Source organism: Macaca fascicularis, chromosome 4, assembly GCF_037993035.2.
Source record: "Macaca fascicularis isolate 582-1 chromosome 4, T2T-MFA8v1.1".
Lineage (NCBI taxonomy): Eukaryota > Metazoa > Chordata > Mammalia > Primates > Cercopithecidae > Macaca > Macaca fascicularis.
Window position 1 is genome coordinate 86092501 of NC_088378.1, and position 17147 is coordinate 86109647.

Sequence of the window (17147 nt, forward strand, 5' to 3'; positions counted from 1 at the left end):
GTTGCTCTTGGCCTCCGTGATCTCCATCTCATCCATGCCCTCGCTCATATACCAGTGTAGGAAGGCCTTGCCCCGGAACATGGCCGTGAACTGCTCCGAGATGCCTGAGCAGTTCCTGGATGCCTGTGCTGTTGCCGATGAGGGTGGAGGACATCTTGAGGCTGGGGGGCGGGATGTCGCACACGTCCACCTTCATGTTGTTGGGGATCCACTCACAAAGTAGCTGCTGTTCTTGCTCTGGATGGATAGCATCTACTCGTCCACCTCCTTCATGGACATGCGGCCCCGGAACACGGTGGCCACTGTCAGGTAGCAGCCGTGGTACTGGTCGCAGGCAGTCATCATGTTCTTGGTGTTAAACATCTGCTGGATGAGCTCGGACAGGGTCAGGGCCCGGTACTGCTGGCTGCCCGGGCTTCATGCTGGGCATGAAGAAGTGCAGGTGGGGGAAGGGCACCATGTTCACCACCCGCTTGTGCAGGTCCTTGTTGAGCTGGCCCGGGAAGCGCAAGGAGGTGGTGATCCCGCTCATGGTGGCCAACACCAGGTGGCAGAGGTCCCCATAGGTGGGCGTGGCCAGCCTGAGGGTGCAGACGCAGATGTCGTAGAGAACCTCCTTGTCTATGCGGTAGGTCTCACCTGTATTCTCCACCAGCTGGTCGATGGACAGCGTGGGGTTGTAGGGCTCCACCACCGTGTCTGACACCTTGGGCGAGGGAACTACGCTGAAGGTGTTCATGATGCGGTCGGGATACTCCTCATGCACCTTGCTGATGAGTAGCATGCCCATGCCCGAGGCTGTGCCCTCAGCCAGCGAGTGGGTCAGCTGGAAACCCTACAGACAGTCGCAGTTCTCACACTCCTTCCGCACATCCAGGACGGGATCCACCAGCTCCGCACCCTCCGTGTAGTGACCCCTGGCCCAGTTGTTGCCGGGCCCACTCTGACCAAAGATGAAATTATCAGGCCTGAAAAAATGTCCAAAAGGCCCCGAGCGGACACTGTCCATGGTCCCAGCCTCCAGGTCGACCAGAATGGCCTGAGGCACATACTTGTGAGAAGAGGCCTCATTGTAGTAGATGCTGATCCGCTCCAGCTGCAAGTCCGAGTCCCCCACGTAGTTGCTGCTGGGGTCTATGCCATGCTCATCACTGATGACTTCCCAGAACTTGGCCCCGATGTAGTAGCCGCACTGGCCGCCCTGAATGTGCACGATCTCCCTCATGCTGGGCGCGTCTGGCACGCGGCTGCAGATGGGCATGGGGGCTGGGCTGGCTGCTGACATCTCTGATTTCTTTGAGTGGTGCTTTGCAATTCTCATTGTAGAGATCTTTCACCTCCCTGGTTAGCTGTATTCCTAGGCATTTTATTCTTTTTGTGGCAATCATGAATGGGATTTCACCCCTGATTTGGCTCTAGGCTTGACCATTGTTGGTGTGTAGGAATGCTAGTGATTTTTTACATTGGTTTTGTATCCCAAAACTTTGCTGAAGTTGTTTATCAGCTGATGGAGTTTTTGGGCCAAAACTGTGGGGTTTTCTAGATATAGAATCACATCATCTGCAAATAAGGATTGTTTGACTTCCTCTCTTCCTATTTGGATGTCCTTCATTTTGTTCTCTTTCTTGATTGCCCTGGTCAGGACTTACAATACTATGTTGAATAGGAGTGGTGAGAGAGGGCACCCTTGTCTTGTGCTGGTTTTCAAGGGGAATGTTTCCAGCATTTGCCCATCTAGTATGATGTTGGCCATGGGTTTGTCATAGATGTCTCTTACTATTTTGAAGTATGTTTCTTTAATACCTAGTTTATTGAGAGTTTTTAATATGAAGGAGTGTTGAACTTTATCGAAAGCCTTTTGTGCATCCATTGAGATAATAATGTGGCTTTGTCTTTAGTTTTATGTGATGAATCACATTTATTGATTTGCGTATGTTAAATCAACCTTGTATCCTGGGCTTGAAGCCTACTTGATCGTGGTGGATTCACTTTTTCATGGGCTGCTGGATTTGGTTTGCAAATACTTTGTTGAGGATTGTTTGCCTCAATGTTCATCAATGATAGTGGCCTAAAGCTTTCTTTTTTGTGTGTGTGTCTCTGCCAGGTTTTGGTATCAGGATGATGCTGGCCTCATAGAGTGAACTGGGGAGGAGTCCTGCCTCCTCAATTTTTTGGAACAGTTTTAATAGGAATGGTACCAGCTCCTCTTTGTACATCTGGCAGAATTTGGCTATGAATACATCAGGTCCTGTTTTTTTTGTTTTTTGTTTTGGTTGGTAGGCTATTCATTATTGATTCAACTTCGGAGCTCATTATTGGTCTATTCAGGGAATCAATTTCTTCCTGGTTCAATATCTGGCGTGGAATATGTATGTGTTCAGGAATTTATCCATCTCTTCTAGGTTTTCTAGTTTGTGTACATAGAGTTGTCCATGGTAGTCTCTGATGGTTATTTGTATTTCTGTGGGGTCAGTGGTAACATCCCGTTTGTCTTTTTTTTTTTTTTTTGCCACAGAGTCTCACTCTATTGCCCAGGTGGCACAACCTCCACTCACTGCAACCTCCACCTCCTTGGTTCCAGTGATTCTTGTGCCCTAGCCTTCTGAGTAGCTGGGACTACAGGTGCGTGCCACCATGCCCAGCTAATTTTTGTATTTTTAGTAGAGATGGGGTTTCACCATGTTGGCTAGGCTGGTCTCAAACTCCTGACTTCAAACAATCCACCCACCTCAGTTTCCCAAAGTGCTGGGATTACAGGGTGAGCCTCTGCACCCCGCTCCCTTTGTCATTTCTAACTGTGTTTATTTTGATCTTCTCTGTTTTCTTCTTTATTAGTCTAGCTAGCAGCCAATCCAACCATTTTCATCCAATTATAGGCTTTACCAAGGTAGAATGCTGTCCTGCCCAGGAGGGCAACCACTTTCGGAAGGCTCTGGAAAAACCTGATCCTCAGGTCAGTCTACCTGTGAGGATCTGGGGTGTGCGTGGAGGGTCCTTCAGCCTTCCTCCTCCCCTGGGCCAAGAAGGAGAATGGAGAAAAGGTGCCTAACAGGTAGATCTTGCAGGGAGTAATCGCCCAAATCATCTCACTCAATGCATTGATGAGCCGATGGAAAATAGTTTCTTGCTTGTCTTCGCAGTCACTTATATAAGAAGAACCTTGATATGACCAAGATCCGGAAGGGAAAGCCTCAGCAACTTCTCAGAGTGGACGAGCACGACTTCAGCATGAGGCCCGCCTTCGGAGGTAGGAATGTCCATCCTTTGTGCCAGGTGGGATGTTGGCCCCAGGGATGTGAGGTGCTGCCCTCTTTGGCTCCCTCTGGCACAGCCCTTCCTCAGACGCTGCAATTTTCCCACTCAGATAAACCCGACTCCACTTCCTGAGTCCCTAATTTTCCCAAGGAGAAAAGAGCAGGAAGTGGTGGAGAGGAGAGGGCCGTTGACTAAAGACGGCCCGCCAGTGACTAAGACTAAGCCATTCACATTCACAAAGGAGATGGGCCCTGCGGCTGCCAACTTTTTTGTCCTACAAAAATAAGAGCAGGCAAGGGAATCAGGACACAAAATAGCTCCTCTGTCATTTTTATAGAGGAAGAGGCCCGTGAAGGCAGAGGTGCCCAGGATCCTGAAAAGCCCTAGCATGGCCCTGCCTCTGCACTGTCTTGGCACATGTGTGTGTGTCTGGGTGTGGGTGGAATTCCAAACAAGGCATTGAAACTCTGTGGCCATGACTAGCTGGGAGTTTACTGTTTTGATGGAGTCAGCTGTTTTCCAAAGCAGCAACAACAGCTTAACGCATTACAAAGACTCCTCGCACAACTGCCCCCAAAGGTGCTCTACTACTCTTGGGGACAGGGAGGGGAGGCATGGCCAGTGACTGTCCTTCCCAGGAACTAGAGAAATGCTATGGAGAAGGGGGGAAATGTCTTAGTCAGTTCTGGCTTTCACACAAAACGCCATAGGCTGGGCGGCTTATAGACAATGGAAACGTATTTCTCATGGTTCCAGAGGCCGGAAGTAAGATCAAAGTGCCGACAGGTTCCATGTGTGGTGAGGTCCCACTTTCTGTTCGTCTGTTCATAGACGGTGCCTTCTCACTGTAACCTCACATAGTGGGTAGGGCAAGGCAGTTCTCTGGGGCCTTTTTTTTTTCTTTGAGACAGTCTCACTTTGTCACCCAGGCTGGAGTGCAGTGGCGCCGTCTCCTCCGCTCACTGCAAGCTCCGCCTCCCAGGTTCATGCCATTCTCCTGCCTCAGCCTCCCGAGTAGCTGGGACTACAGGCACCCACCACCACGCCCGGCTGATTTTTTTGTATTTTTAGTAGAGACGGGTTTCACCACGTTAGCCAGGATGGTCTTGATCTCCTGATCTCGTGATCCAACCACCTCGACCTCCCAAAGTGCTGGATTATAGGCATGAGCCACTGCGCACAGCCTGGGGCCTTTTTTATAAGAGCACTAATCCCACTGGTGAGGGCTCCACCCCTAGGGTCTCATCACCTTCCAAAGGGCCCACTTCCTAGTACCATCCCATTGCGGGTTAGGATAGGAACATATGCATTTGGCAGGGACATAAACATTCAGGCCGTAGCAGCTGGGAAAGGAGTTAGTCATCTGCTCTGACTAGGCAGAGAGTGGGGTAAGAGTAGCAGAATGTATGAGATCCCTGGGCCAACTTTTCTCTCCTCTTGGGGAAACTGAGACCCCAAGAATTTCAGCTGATGAACCTTGGCCAAGACAAACCCAGGCGGGCTGGCTTTCCCTTCTGCTTTTTCTCTGCCCTTGATCCTCTAGTAGGTCCCATCATTCTGGGGCAGTAAAAAAGGAGTGGCGGTGACCCCCAGCAGGTCATCAATCCTTTGAGCCTCCATTTGTTTGTTTATAAAATGGGGAGAGTAATCCCCACGTATGGGGTTCTTGTCCAGATTAAACATGATAATGTATGTAAAGCCCCTGACAGACATTTGTTCCTGTCCCCTCTGAAAAACCCAGCTGTCAGATCTTCCTCTTGTGTGACTGTTAAGGGATTAAGAAATTTATCCCAGAGGCCTATGCATTTTAAAAGGCCTCAAAGCCTCCCACTAAATTCCCTGAGCTCTGACACCTGCTAAGCAGAAGGAGAAAAGCAGGTGGCAGATTACAGGCCTGTGACTCATCTCCCTCCCAACCGCAACCTGATTGACGCCCACGGAAGGTCAAGAAGAGGCCACCATATTTCTGGTAGCTCTTGGGTTTCCTCGGGGGTTTGTCATGGGCAAGCCTGCCAAGGAATTTTACAAAAATAAAGTTATACTAATAAGCAGCTTTAAAATAGCTGCATCTGCTCCAGGAAGTCTGAGCAAGCCGTCCCCAAAAGCGGGAAGCTCCACTTTTCTTGCACAGCAACAGTTGAGAGTACAGAGGGGTACAGTGGCTAGGAATCACAATAACCAGCAATAACATGCGCGACAACTACCACTTTTTTTTTTTTTTTTTTTTTTGGAGACAGAGTTTCACTTTGTCGCCCAGGCTGGAGTGCAGTGGCGCAATCTCAGCTCACTGCAACCTCTGCCTCTCAGGTTCAAGTGATTCTCCTCCCTCAGCCTCCTGAATAGCTGGGATTGCAGGCATGCGCCACCATGCCTGGCTAATTTTTTTGTATTTTTAGTAGAGACAGGGTTTCACTATGTTGGCCAGGCTGGTCTTGAACTCCTGACCTCAAGTGATCCACCCACCTCAGCCTCCCACACCCAGACACACACACATGTGCCAAAATAGTGCAGAGGCAGGGCCGTGCTAGGACTTTTGAGGATCCTGGGCACCTCTGCCTTCATGGGCCAATTCCTCTATAAAAATGACAGAGGAGCTATTTTGTGTCCTGATTAGGTAGTGTGCTCTGGTTAGAACCTCCAGGGGCACAGGGTTTCTCTTCCTTTTGTTAGGAGAAATGCTGCAATTCTGATTTTTATTTATTTTATTTTATTTATTTGAGACAGGGTGTCGCTCTGTTGCCCAGTCTGGAGTACAGTGGCAGGATCAGAGCTTACTGCAGCCTCAACTGTCCGGGCTCAGGTGATCCTTCCACCTCAGCCTCCTGAGTAGCTGGACCCAGGAAGTTGTGTGCCTGGGGCCCACAACAAAATGTTTTTGCTTTATCTTAAAATAAGAAAAACATACTTTTAAGCAGAAGTTGTTTTAATATATACTATTAATATGTTCATCATTAAACCAACACAATTGTAAAATATGTTTTTTTGATTTTTTTTTTTTTTTTTTATAGAGGAAGAGGCCCATGAAGTAAAAGTGCCCAGGGTCCTCAAAAGTCATAATGTGGCCGTGCCTCAGTGTGGTCTTTTGTGGGTGTGCACTGGGTGTGGGTGCTATTCCGAACAACAGGTTGTACCTTTTTACCTAAGGCTGGTGATGCTATCAGGAGCCTGGGCCATCACCTGGTCAGTACCTTCAGTATGTAGAAGAAGAGCCTGGGGTCCCAGGAGTTAGGTGATGGCCACAGAACAGCCAGAAGCAGAACTTAGGTTTCTTTTGTGACATCAGCTGCAAAACCGAAAGCCTTAGGAAAATGCTCCCACCAGGAGCTAGCTCTCAGGAATGGCAGATGAAATCCTGCCATGTTCCCAGAAACCCTGACTCTGAGCAGAAATGCCGCAACACACCACAGTCCCCATCAGGCTGCTCCTTCCTCAAGCCAGTTCCAGGAGCAAAGCGGACTTCTTGCGGTTTGACCACTGCATCTTCTGGGCCCTTCTGCGGGGCCCTCAAGAGTGTGGAGGGTCAGGACGGTTCCCTGCCCCTGCCTGGGTAAGCTTCTGACCCTGGGCAGGGCCCTGACTTTGGGGGAGCTGCTAAGGAAAGAGGCATCACCTTCATAGAAGTCAAGATCTCAGCCACACAGCACAGGTGGGGGCCACTCCTCCTTCCTTCCAGCCCCCTCCCCATGGCAGTTGGTCCTCTGGGCCCTTCTGATCTCCTGCAGGGCTTTCCTGAATGCCCAGATGTCACTTGGATGAAATAGGGGGAGGAGAGCACATAGTGAGGTACCAGGGCTCCCTGCCTCCATGAGCCCATAAATAAGACACCCAGAGTTCTGGCCAGTCAGGCAAGATGGGATGATTGCAGGAACAATGATCTTTATAACCTGTACCCTATGGGAGCGTCTGAAGATGGCTTAGAGACAAGAAACCTTCCCTGCAGGTGCTCCTGGGTGTCCCCATTTCACTCAGCGCCTCATGGGCAGGTCTCTGTGAGAAAGGAGGCTGCACAGACAGCACATAGGTGACTCTGTGCAGGTGATAGAAGGTTCTCATTCCCTGGAAGCAGCCCCTGACAGGCTTCTAGTTAGAAGCAGAAACTGCCCAACCCACCCAAAGTGCGGGCCCAGCCTAACACCCCCTTCCAGTAGCACACACCACACTAAGCAGGTCATTTGAGCAATGATGTCCCTCAATAGACTCAATACTGTTGCGGACTATGTCCTCATTCCCATCTTATTTCTCTAAGAGGGGCTTCCTGTGGAATGGTGTTTAAAAGTAGTTGATAGAGGCTGGGTGTGGTGGCTCACGCCTGTAATCCCAGCTCTTTGTGGGGCTGAGGTGGGTGGATCACTTGAGGCTAGGAGTTTGAGACCAACCTGGCCAAAATGGTGAAAACCCATCTCTATTAAAAATACAAAAATGAGCTTGGTGTGGTGGCACATGCCTGTAGTCCCAGCTACTCGCGTGGCTGAGGCATGAGAATTGCTTGAACTCAGGAGGTGAAGGTTGCAATGAGCCAAGATTGCACCACTGGGCTCAATTGCTCCAGCCTGGGCAACTGAGTGAGACTCTGGCTCAAAAACAACAACAAAAAGTTGTCATGCTCAGTCTATACCCCAGACCAATTAAATCAGAATCTCTGGGGGTGGGACACAAACACCAAGTTTTTAAACAAAATATTTTTTTAAAAATTAAAAGTAGTTGATAGAGAAGAATCAGCTTAGGACTAGATACCCCTTGGGTGACCTTTTTAGTCTAGGAAGAGAAAAGATTAAAAATCTGTCAGCTTCCTAATAATCCCATGGATCAGTTGAAACAAAAATACCTTGTCTAAGCAACCAGTTGTTTGATTAGGTAGTGTGCCCTGGTTAGAACCTCCAGGGGCACAGGGTTTCTCCTCCTTTTGTTGGGAGAAATGCTGCAATTCTGATTTTATTTTATTTTATTTATTTGGACAGGGTCTCACTCTGTTGCCCAGTCTGGAGTGCAGTGGCAGGATCAGAGCTTACTGCAGCCTCAACTGTCCAGGCTCAGGCGATCCTTCCACCTCAGCCTCCTGAGTAGCTGGGGCTACAGGCGTGCACCAACACGCCTGGCTAATTTCTTACATTTCGTATAGAGAGAGGTTTTCACCATGTTGCCCAGGTTGGTCTCGAACTCCTGGGCTCAAGTGATCTGCCTGCCTTATGAGCGTGAGCCACTGTGCCCAGCCCTGATTTCCTTTTAAATTTCATTTTTAAAATTGTGGTGAAATACATAATATAAAATTGACCCTTCTGACCATTTTTGAGTGTACAGTTCAGTGGCATTAAGTATATTCACATTGTTACACAACTATCACCAGCATCCATCTCCAGAACTTTTTTCATCTTTCCAAACAGAAACTCTATATTCATTAAACGAGAATTCCCTATTTCTTTCTCACCCCTCCAGCCCCTGGCAACCACCATTCAACTTTCTATCTCCATAATTGACTATTCTAACTACTTCATATAGGGATTATACTACTTTGGAGTGGCTTTTATGACTGGCATACTTCATCTAGCATAATGTCTTCAAGGTACATGTTGTAGCATGTGACAGAATTTCCTTTTTTTAAAGGCTGAATATTCCACTGGATATGTCTACCACATTTTGTGTATCCATTTATCTGTTGATTGACGTTTGTGTTGTTTCTTCTTTTTGGCTATTGTGAATAGTGCTGCTATGAACATGGATGTGCAAATATCTGTTCAAGGCTCTATTTTTGATTCTTTTGGAAACAAACCCAGAAGTGGGATCGCTAGATCATAGAGCAATAGATGAGCATATATATATTTGTTTTTTTGAGAAACCACCATGCTGTTTTCCACAGTGGCTGCACCATTTTACACTTCCACCACCACAATGCTGATTTTTAATTCAAACTGCATAGATGGGAAGTACAGAAGGGATATAGTGTCATCATGGAATCTTTTGAAATATATCCAACGAGCTCATCAAAATGGCCAGAAAAAAATGGAGACAACAAAGGTCAGATTCTCCAACCAAAATGGTTTTGTTCATAAGACACATATGTATTTTTTGAGCTGCTCCTATGTGTTGGGCAGTCCTTGCCCTATGGACCCAGTAGGGAGCAAGACAGACACAGTCCTTGGAGTTTATGCTTTAGTTGGAAGACCAGTTTAATGAAATCGTCATGTAGAGATGTCAAATTGTGAGGACCACTGGGAAGAAAAGGCTGGGGAGCTGTTGGGGTGCGCAGTGGGTTCTGATCAGGGGCACAAGGGAAGGGCGGCCCTGGGGAAGAGCTGCCCTTGCCTGGGAATTTCGTACTATTGGAACTGTTTTTACATTAAATTACTTCGCACAAAATGAAATATTGTTCTCAAGAAGCTGATGGTCTACTGGGGGGAAACAGATAAATGATGAAGTGCTATCAAGTATGGCAGAAGTGATGTAGGGTGTCTCTACCGATGGAGTAGGAGAAAGGAGGGAATGGTCAGTTCTGCCCAGAGAGGAGATCACAGAAGCTTGCATCCAGGCGGTGACACTTGCAGTGAGTCTGGAAGGATACCCAGTGGGTGAGCACCAGCGGTGAGAAGGCAGGAAGAAGGATACACCCCGGAGCAGGAAGCGGTGCAGTGTCAGGGGGCAGGAGCAGGTCCACGTGGCTGGATTATGTCTAGTGTATGCGTGTGTAGACAGGAGGGAGTACAGGGCAGGGGCGTACCAAGAGAAGGCTGGAGCAATGGGCAGCACTGCTCTGGGAGGGCTTTGCTGAGTTCAGACTCTTGGCAGCACAGCCTAAGCTGAGAGCAACAGGATGCGTCTTGGGCTTTAGGAAGCTTACTGTGGGCCTGCATGGAGGAGGCTAGAGGGGCTGAGGATGGATGCAGGGCATGGGCTGGGCCCTTCAGGGATGATCCAGGCTACAGCTGATGAGGGGCTGGACTAAGACCACAGAAAAAAGTGGAGGGACCTGAGAGATGCTAAGGAGGGAAGAGAGCCAGGTCTTGGTATCCCACAGAATCAGAGGAACCTGGGGCACCTCCTGAGTGTGTGACCTGGGTGAGGCCATTCACCGAGATAGAGCACTGAGGAAAAGCAATGGCGAAAGGATATAGTAACAGGAAGCAGCCGGCATGCTCCAAGGGGTCATTGAAGAGAGCCTAGTGAAGGTGCATTTACAGAGGCATGGGCAGGGTCAAGGTAAACTAGCAGCTGTGGCAAAACCTGAGAGGCTGTGAAGACTGTGGAGCCATTGTCAGGCTGGGCCTGAGCGTGAGAGGAGGAAGCAGTTACCTGAGCCTGGAAAAGAACTGTAGCTCTCAGAAAAAGCTGCCCAATGGGAGCTGTGGCCTTCAAAAGGAGGACACAGCCCGTAGCTGGGCCAACAGTGATGCAGGAGAAGCCATTCTCCTCATCCTCCTCCTTCCTTCCAATACCTCCTGCCTTCTGATACTAACTGGAATCTTCATTGGCAGAACAAAGCAGGAGGTGGAGGGCAAGGACCTGTTGTCAGTGGCAGCCTCAGACCCAGGCAAGAGGGGCCCTGCTCGGGCCACACACACGGCTCAGAGTGTCGAGTCTGTGGGGCCCAGGGGAGATTGCCCACCTGCTGTTCCTGCCCTTGCTGGCCACACTTGGGCACTGGGCCCCAGGATCACTGTCTACACAGCCCGAGCCTGCCTCCAGGGCCTGTGTATGCCTCTTCTCCAGGCAAGCCCCTGAGGGCACTGCTGCATTGCCTGTGCCAACCCCTGGTCCTGAGAGGTGGCCGGGGATGGCTGTTTCAAGGGGTGTGAATGGCTTAAATACGTGGACAGGGTGACCACATGCATGCACAGAGGTTCTTCCCTGTGCAGGGACCTGCTGTGGCAGGAAAAGAAGAAAGACAGCTCATGCACTGGGCCCAGTCTCCCTGTGCTGCCACACAGCAGCCTGTAATTCCGTGGAGTCTGCAAGTTCTGAAGCTGGACTGAGCCATTCTCAGCTGATAGGAAGGTGTATTTGTCAAAACAGCAGGATGGGGGTATACATCATTTTACAGTTTGTTTTTAGAGACAGGGTCTCTAAAATGCTGATGGGCCTCATGGGAGGTGTTTGGGCCATGGAGCTCCACTTGGCACTGTTTTTTCTCTTGGTAATGAGTCGAGTGAGTTCTCACTCTCAAGAGACTGGATTATTTCTCTCACGAATGAAAGAGTTCCCATAAGAGCAGGTTGTTATAAAGCAAGGTTGTGCCTTGGTCCCTGCACACACCCACTTCCCCTTCTGCTTCTCTGCTATGTTGTGACGCGGCACGAGGCCCTCACCAGAAGTCAAACAGATGTGGGTGCCATGCTTTTGGACTTTCTGGCCACCAGAATCATAAGCTAAATGTACTTCTTTTCTTTATAAATTACTCAGCCTCAGGTATTCTCTTATAGCAACACAGAATGAACTAAGACAAAGCCCTTGTTGATTTTGCCCCCCTCCTCACCCTTCCCCTTCCAGATCCATCAAGTTATATCAATCCATCCGTCGTCAGACTGTAATTCAGATCTGCCCCTTATTCCCCCGCTTTGGCGTGGCCCCCATCCCTTACACCCATGTTCTCCACATGATCTTGGAGGGTGAAGGAATCCTAGCTGCACCCTCTCTGACAAAATCTTATCCTTAGTATTTAATTTAAATCGTAATTAATTCAAATTCAAATTAAATTCTCTCTTTAGGGAATGATAATGATAAAGTTGAAAATATTGCCATCCCCCAACCATGGCCTTAATCTTCCAGCATCACCTCTGGCTCTGCCATATCTCCTAGGCAGGTTCACTTTCCAAACACCCCTTCCTCAGCACTGCTCCCTCTGAAGCTTCAGGGCTTCCCCTGTTCTATAGGATGCAACGCCTCTTCTCAGCCTGGCCCACTGCCTCCCCTGCTCACTTCCTCTCTCCTCCCAGACAAGGCTTCTTCTCTCCTCACATGCTCTCTGGCCCTGCACATCTGTGCTTCTTTCTGCCTGTGAGCATTTGTTCACAGCATCCCACTGCATGGTCTTGCTTCTTCTGATGGACTCACCATGCCTACAGCCCAGCTTAATCTCTTTCCTCTTACATGAAGCATCTCTCAGCTGTTTTGAACTCAGTATATGACTTTTTCCTTTGACATCATTGATTCATTCTTTCATTCACTTATTGATTAATTAGTTTGTTCATAGTGTGATTGAAAACATTAGCTGGGCACGGTGTCTTATACCTGTAATCCCAACACTTTGGGAGACTGAGGCGGGAGGATCGCTTGAAGCTGGAATTTGAAACCAGCCTGGGCAACACAGTGAGACCTGTATTATTTACAAAAAAATAATTTTTAAAAATTAGCTGAGCTTGGTGGTGCACACCTGCAGTCCTAGCCACTTGGGAGGTTGAGGTGGGAGGGTCACTTGAGCTCAGGAGTTCAAGACTTGCAGCGAGCTATCTGTACTCCAGCCTGGGCAACAGAGTAAGATGCTGTCTCTGAAAATAAAAATAAAAAAACATGGACACTGGGTTTCTGGTTATCTACTCCTGCATAATAAGCCACCCTAAGACAGTGACTTAAAATAACAGGCATTTATTTATTTGCTCACAAATTGGATTGACTGGGGTCAGCTGTGCCATTCTCACTAGGGCTGTCATACAGTTGTAGTCAGATGGTGGCAGCTGATGGGGTCCTCTCGAAGGTGGTTTCATGCTTGCGTCTGCTACCTGGGCTGGGAAGACCGCAAAGCTGGGACTCCTCAGGCATCCTGGCATCATCCCCCCTGCTCTCTCTCACTGGTTTCCTCCTTTTCCATTCTCTGGTTCCCCTTTCTCTGATCCCCTCTAACCCTCCCTTTTTTGTCTCTGCCCCGCCCCCCATCCCAGTGCTTTTCCCCATTGGTCCTCCCCTCTCTGGTTTCTCTGTGATCTCCATGGCAGCTGAAGAGAAACCAGCATATGAAAGTTTGCAGCCGTCATCATTCCTGCTAAATTCTGTTCATCAAATTGATTACCAAGTTCCACCTAGGTTCAAGGGGAGGGGAACTAAACCTCTTCTCTTGCTAGGAGTGTTAAAGAATTTGCAGAGATGTTTGAAAACCATCACACGGAGGCAATACTACCCTGGAAAGTCCAAATCTCAGCTCTGTCTCTCACTGTGTGGCCTCAGGCATGTTCTTGAGCCTCTCTATTCCTTAATTGCCTCATAAAGTAGGGATAATAATAGTACCTCCTGCAGAGGGGAGTTCTAAGAGTTAAGTGAGTAATGCGTGTGACATCTCTAGCACAGTACATGGCATATAGAAAGTTCTCAGTAAACAATATTTGTATTTATTAAGAATGTTCTGCATAACACAGGGCAGTGATTAAGCGCAGGGCTCTGGACGTAGACCACTGGGGACAGCTCATGGCTATGCCTCCCTCTAGCTGGGGACTCAGTCACCTTCTAATCCTCAAATCGTCACGTGTGGAATGGGGGTGATATCAGCACCCACCTTAGCCGCCATTGTGAGAATGGACTCAGATGTCCACTGGAAGCACTTACTGCAGCCCGGCCAGCGCAGCCAGTGTGTGCGAGGTGGCGATGGGGATGGGGGTGCACGCAGCACTGCAAAGGCTCCAGACAAAAACATGACAAAGACATGGGCCCTGCTCCTGAGGAGCCAGTGGCCTGTGCCTTCTTGACACAGCTCATGGCTCCCTGAGGACCTTAGGGCAAAGACTTGCACTGCTTCTTAGGTTTCCACCTGCTTGCTTCCCCAGCGGACTGTCTCCAATGTGATGCCTTCTGAAGGAACTTTCTAGGGTCATTCTGTCACACAACTTCTACCTCGCTGGCTACTTTAGCACCCAAGTGTGCTGCATTTGGAGTGCCCAGATTGTGAGCAGAGACCCTCGTACTCCCTTGACTCTCCTGGTGCTTTATTCTGTGGCCTCTTCCCTAGAGGAGGTTTGACCCCTGGACTTCCAAGTCATAGGAGCCTGGTCAGCAGGGCCCCGCTTGCCGCTCCTCTGGCCCCACCAAGGCTCACGGAGCTGACTCAGAGCAATGGCACTGGCTCACTTTGGGGCAGCAGCCTCCTTTCTGAGCTGCTTCTTGGACTCCCTGGCTCTGCCTCCCCGCCTTCCCCACCCTGGATGAGGTTAGCGTTTCACTGCTACATTTTAGGAGACATGGGATGGGGTACAGGAGCTGGAGAGAAGTTGGCCTTCTGGGGCTCCCTCGGGCTTCTTCCCAGGGGCTTCTACCCTTGAAGGAGGGGACGCCTCTGACCCTTCCCCAGCTTCCCTCTGGAACACAAGCCCTAACCTGACACTGTGACGTGCTCCTACTTGCTCCTTCCATTAAAATTAAACTTCCCTCCCTGCCCTGTGTCCCACACAGCCCCTCCTCTGCAGCCACCCACTCTCGTGGCAGTCTCCTTCCTCTGCCTGATACTTAATGACCCCATCCGAGTGGAGGTGACCATCGAGGTTGCTATGCTTCTGAAGGACAGGGCTGCTGGGCAGTGGGGCAGGGCTGGGTCCCACTAGACAGGTCTGTCATGGTTTTTTTTCCATTTTGTTTTCTGCTTTGAGGTATAATTAACAAGTAAAAATTATATATATTTAAGGTACACAACTTGATGCCTTGATATGCATATATATTATAAAATCATCACCACAAAAATGCTAATAAATGTATCACCTCACATAGTTATCATTTTCTTTTGTGATGAGAATACTTAAGGTCTACCTTCTTAGCAAATCTCAACTACTCAATACAGTGTTGTTAATTACAGTCACATTGCTGTACATTGGATCACCAGAACTTGCTCACCTTGCATAACTGAAACTTGTACACTTTAATCAGTATCTCCTCATTTTCTTCATCCTCCAGTCCCTGGCAACCACTGTTCTACTCTCTGCTTCTGTGAATTTGACTATTTTAGATTCCACGTCTAAGTGTGATCATGCAATATTTAGATAGGTCAAATTTAAGAAATTGGCCAGATATTCCCTGGAGATCTCTTGTAGGCATTGCAAAACATTTAGGCAATAGGAGTTGAGTCAGAGATAGGCCCAGGAGGAAGACTGTCATTGGTTTTAGGGTGAGAGTTGGTTGTTTGGGGCAGCGGGTAGGGAGCTGAGTATCTGCAGAGAAGAGAAAGGGCCCAAAGCCCTTGGGAGGGAGAGGAGGAGTGGGGGGAGAGCTGTGTCACAGATACCCCAGAGGGAGGGAGTTTCCAGCAGGGCACACCACGGAGAGAGGTCAAAGAGGCCAAGGCCTAGGAAAAGTCTCTGCCACTCAGCAAGTGCAGTGGGGAAGGAGGAGGCACACCAGTGGGAGATACACACAGCTGGTCCAGATGGGATGGTGGAAGTCCGATAGCAAAAGGGAATCGGCCACCAGGACACAGCAAGTTGTATTCTCACTCCTGGATGTCTCCTTCGAGGTCAGTCATCCAGGGGTTCTCAACTTGAGTGTGGATCAGCATCACCCACCAGGCTACCTTAAACCCAGACCCCTGAACACATCCCCACAGTGTCTGATTCATCAGGCCTTGGGGGCGGCCGAAGAATTTGCATCTCTAAGTGCTTGGGTGATGGTGGTGCTGCTCTGGAGGGGGGAGCCACAGATGGAGGGCAGCCTCGCCCACCCCCCGCCCTCAATCGCATGCTCACACCTGGTGCTCATCACCTGTTTCGGAGCCAGCCCTCACCATGAGAAAAGTCAGGCCTATTTTTAAACTGAAACGTTCGATTACCCCCACCAAGGGAAAAAGAGTCATTGCCAACATTTCAAATTAACTCAAACTTTGCAAGAAGCCCTCGAGGAAAGGAACATGCAGGAAATGCAAAGTCAAGCCATATAACCCCCAGTAACAACAATTCCCCTGCGCCAGCAATGCCAGGGCAGCTGGGCCCAGTCTGGCCACTCCCGGGCTATCCCATGGGGAGAAGCCTAGGTGCTGCTGGGGACTGGATGTTTTCCAACCTCACAGAGGCAGGGCAGAAGGCACCTCCTTCATCCAGAGTCCCTCTCCCCGTCTCAGGGATGAAGAATATCTGAAATGTTTCCCCACACAATGAAGCCTAGAGTCAGTGGAAAAGGGCAAGGCTGCTCACAGGCAAACTTGTTGTTTTCACAGAGGAGAGGGATACAGGGCTGTGTGCCTGGGAAGTCGGCTGTGGACAGGGAACTCTGAGTGTTGCACTGAGGTAGTCCATCAACATATTCTTTATAGTTTATGCAGGGGTAAACTGTTCCAGCACGCTCCCTAGTCCACCTCAGACACTCTCCTAAAAATTTTTTGGGAGGTACAACATTGTATTACTTTCCTCTAAGTTTTAGAACAATGTATCACAAATGTGGAGACAACACAAACAACACAGATGTATTACCTTACAGTTCTGTGGTTCAGAAGTCCGGAATGGGTCTCGCTGGGTTAGAAGCAAGGCGTCAGCAGGGCCGTGTTCCTTTCTGGAGGTTCTAGGCAGCATCCATTCTCTTGCACTTCGTGGGTTCTAGAGGCCGTCCACATTCTGTGGCTCTTGGCTCCCCTTTCTCTGTGGTCAAAGCCAGCAACAGTGGGCTAAGTTGTTTAAATAAGGCATCACTCTGACCCCTTCTGCCTCTCTCTTCCACATTTAAGGATACTTGTGATTACATTGGGCCCACCTGGGTACTTCAGGCTGCTCTCCCCATTGTAAGGTCAGCTGATTCGCAACCTTAATTATCTGCACATGTTCTTAGTTCTCTTTTGCCATGCAACCGCACACGTCCCCAGGTTCTGGTGGTGAGTATGTACAAATCTCTAGGGCATTATTCTGCCTACTACCAACATATATATGTAAAGTGCACAAGTCTTAAGTGTATAGCTTGAATTTTTACATATGTAAACAGTTACCTTTGAAAACACTATGCAGATC

The 17147-nt window shown here is 49.1% G+C and overlaps 1 protein-coding gene and 1 pseudogene across 1 annotated transcript in view; one reads left to right on the top strand and one right to left on the bottom strand.

Annotated features, from left to right (window-relative positions):
• LOC102122131 (tubulin beta-3 chain pseudogene) overlaps positions 1 to 1323 on the bottom strand; it is a 1434-nt pseudogene extending 111 nt beyond the window's left edge.
• GABRR2 (gamma-aminobutyric acid type A receptor subunit rho2) overlaps positions 1 to 17147 on the top strand; it is a 59687-nt gene that overhangs the window by 12462 nt on the left and 30078 nt on the right. The window contains exon 2 of the mRNA XM_005552375.5: positions 3141 to 3247. Within this exon, the coding sequence (XP_005552432.2) occupies positions 3141 to 3247 (107 nt within the window). The remainder of the gene's footprint in view (positions 1 to 3140; positions 3248 to 17147) is intronic.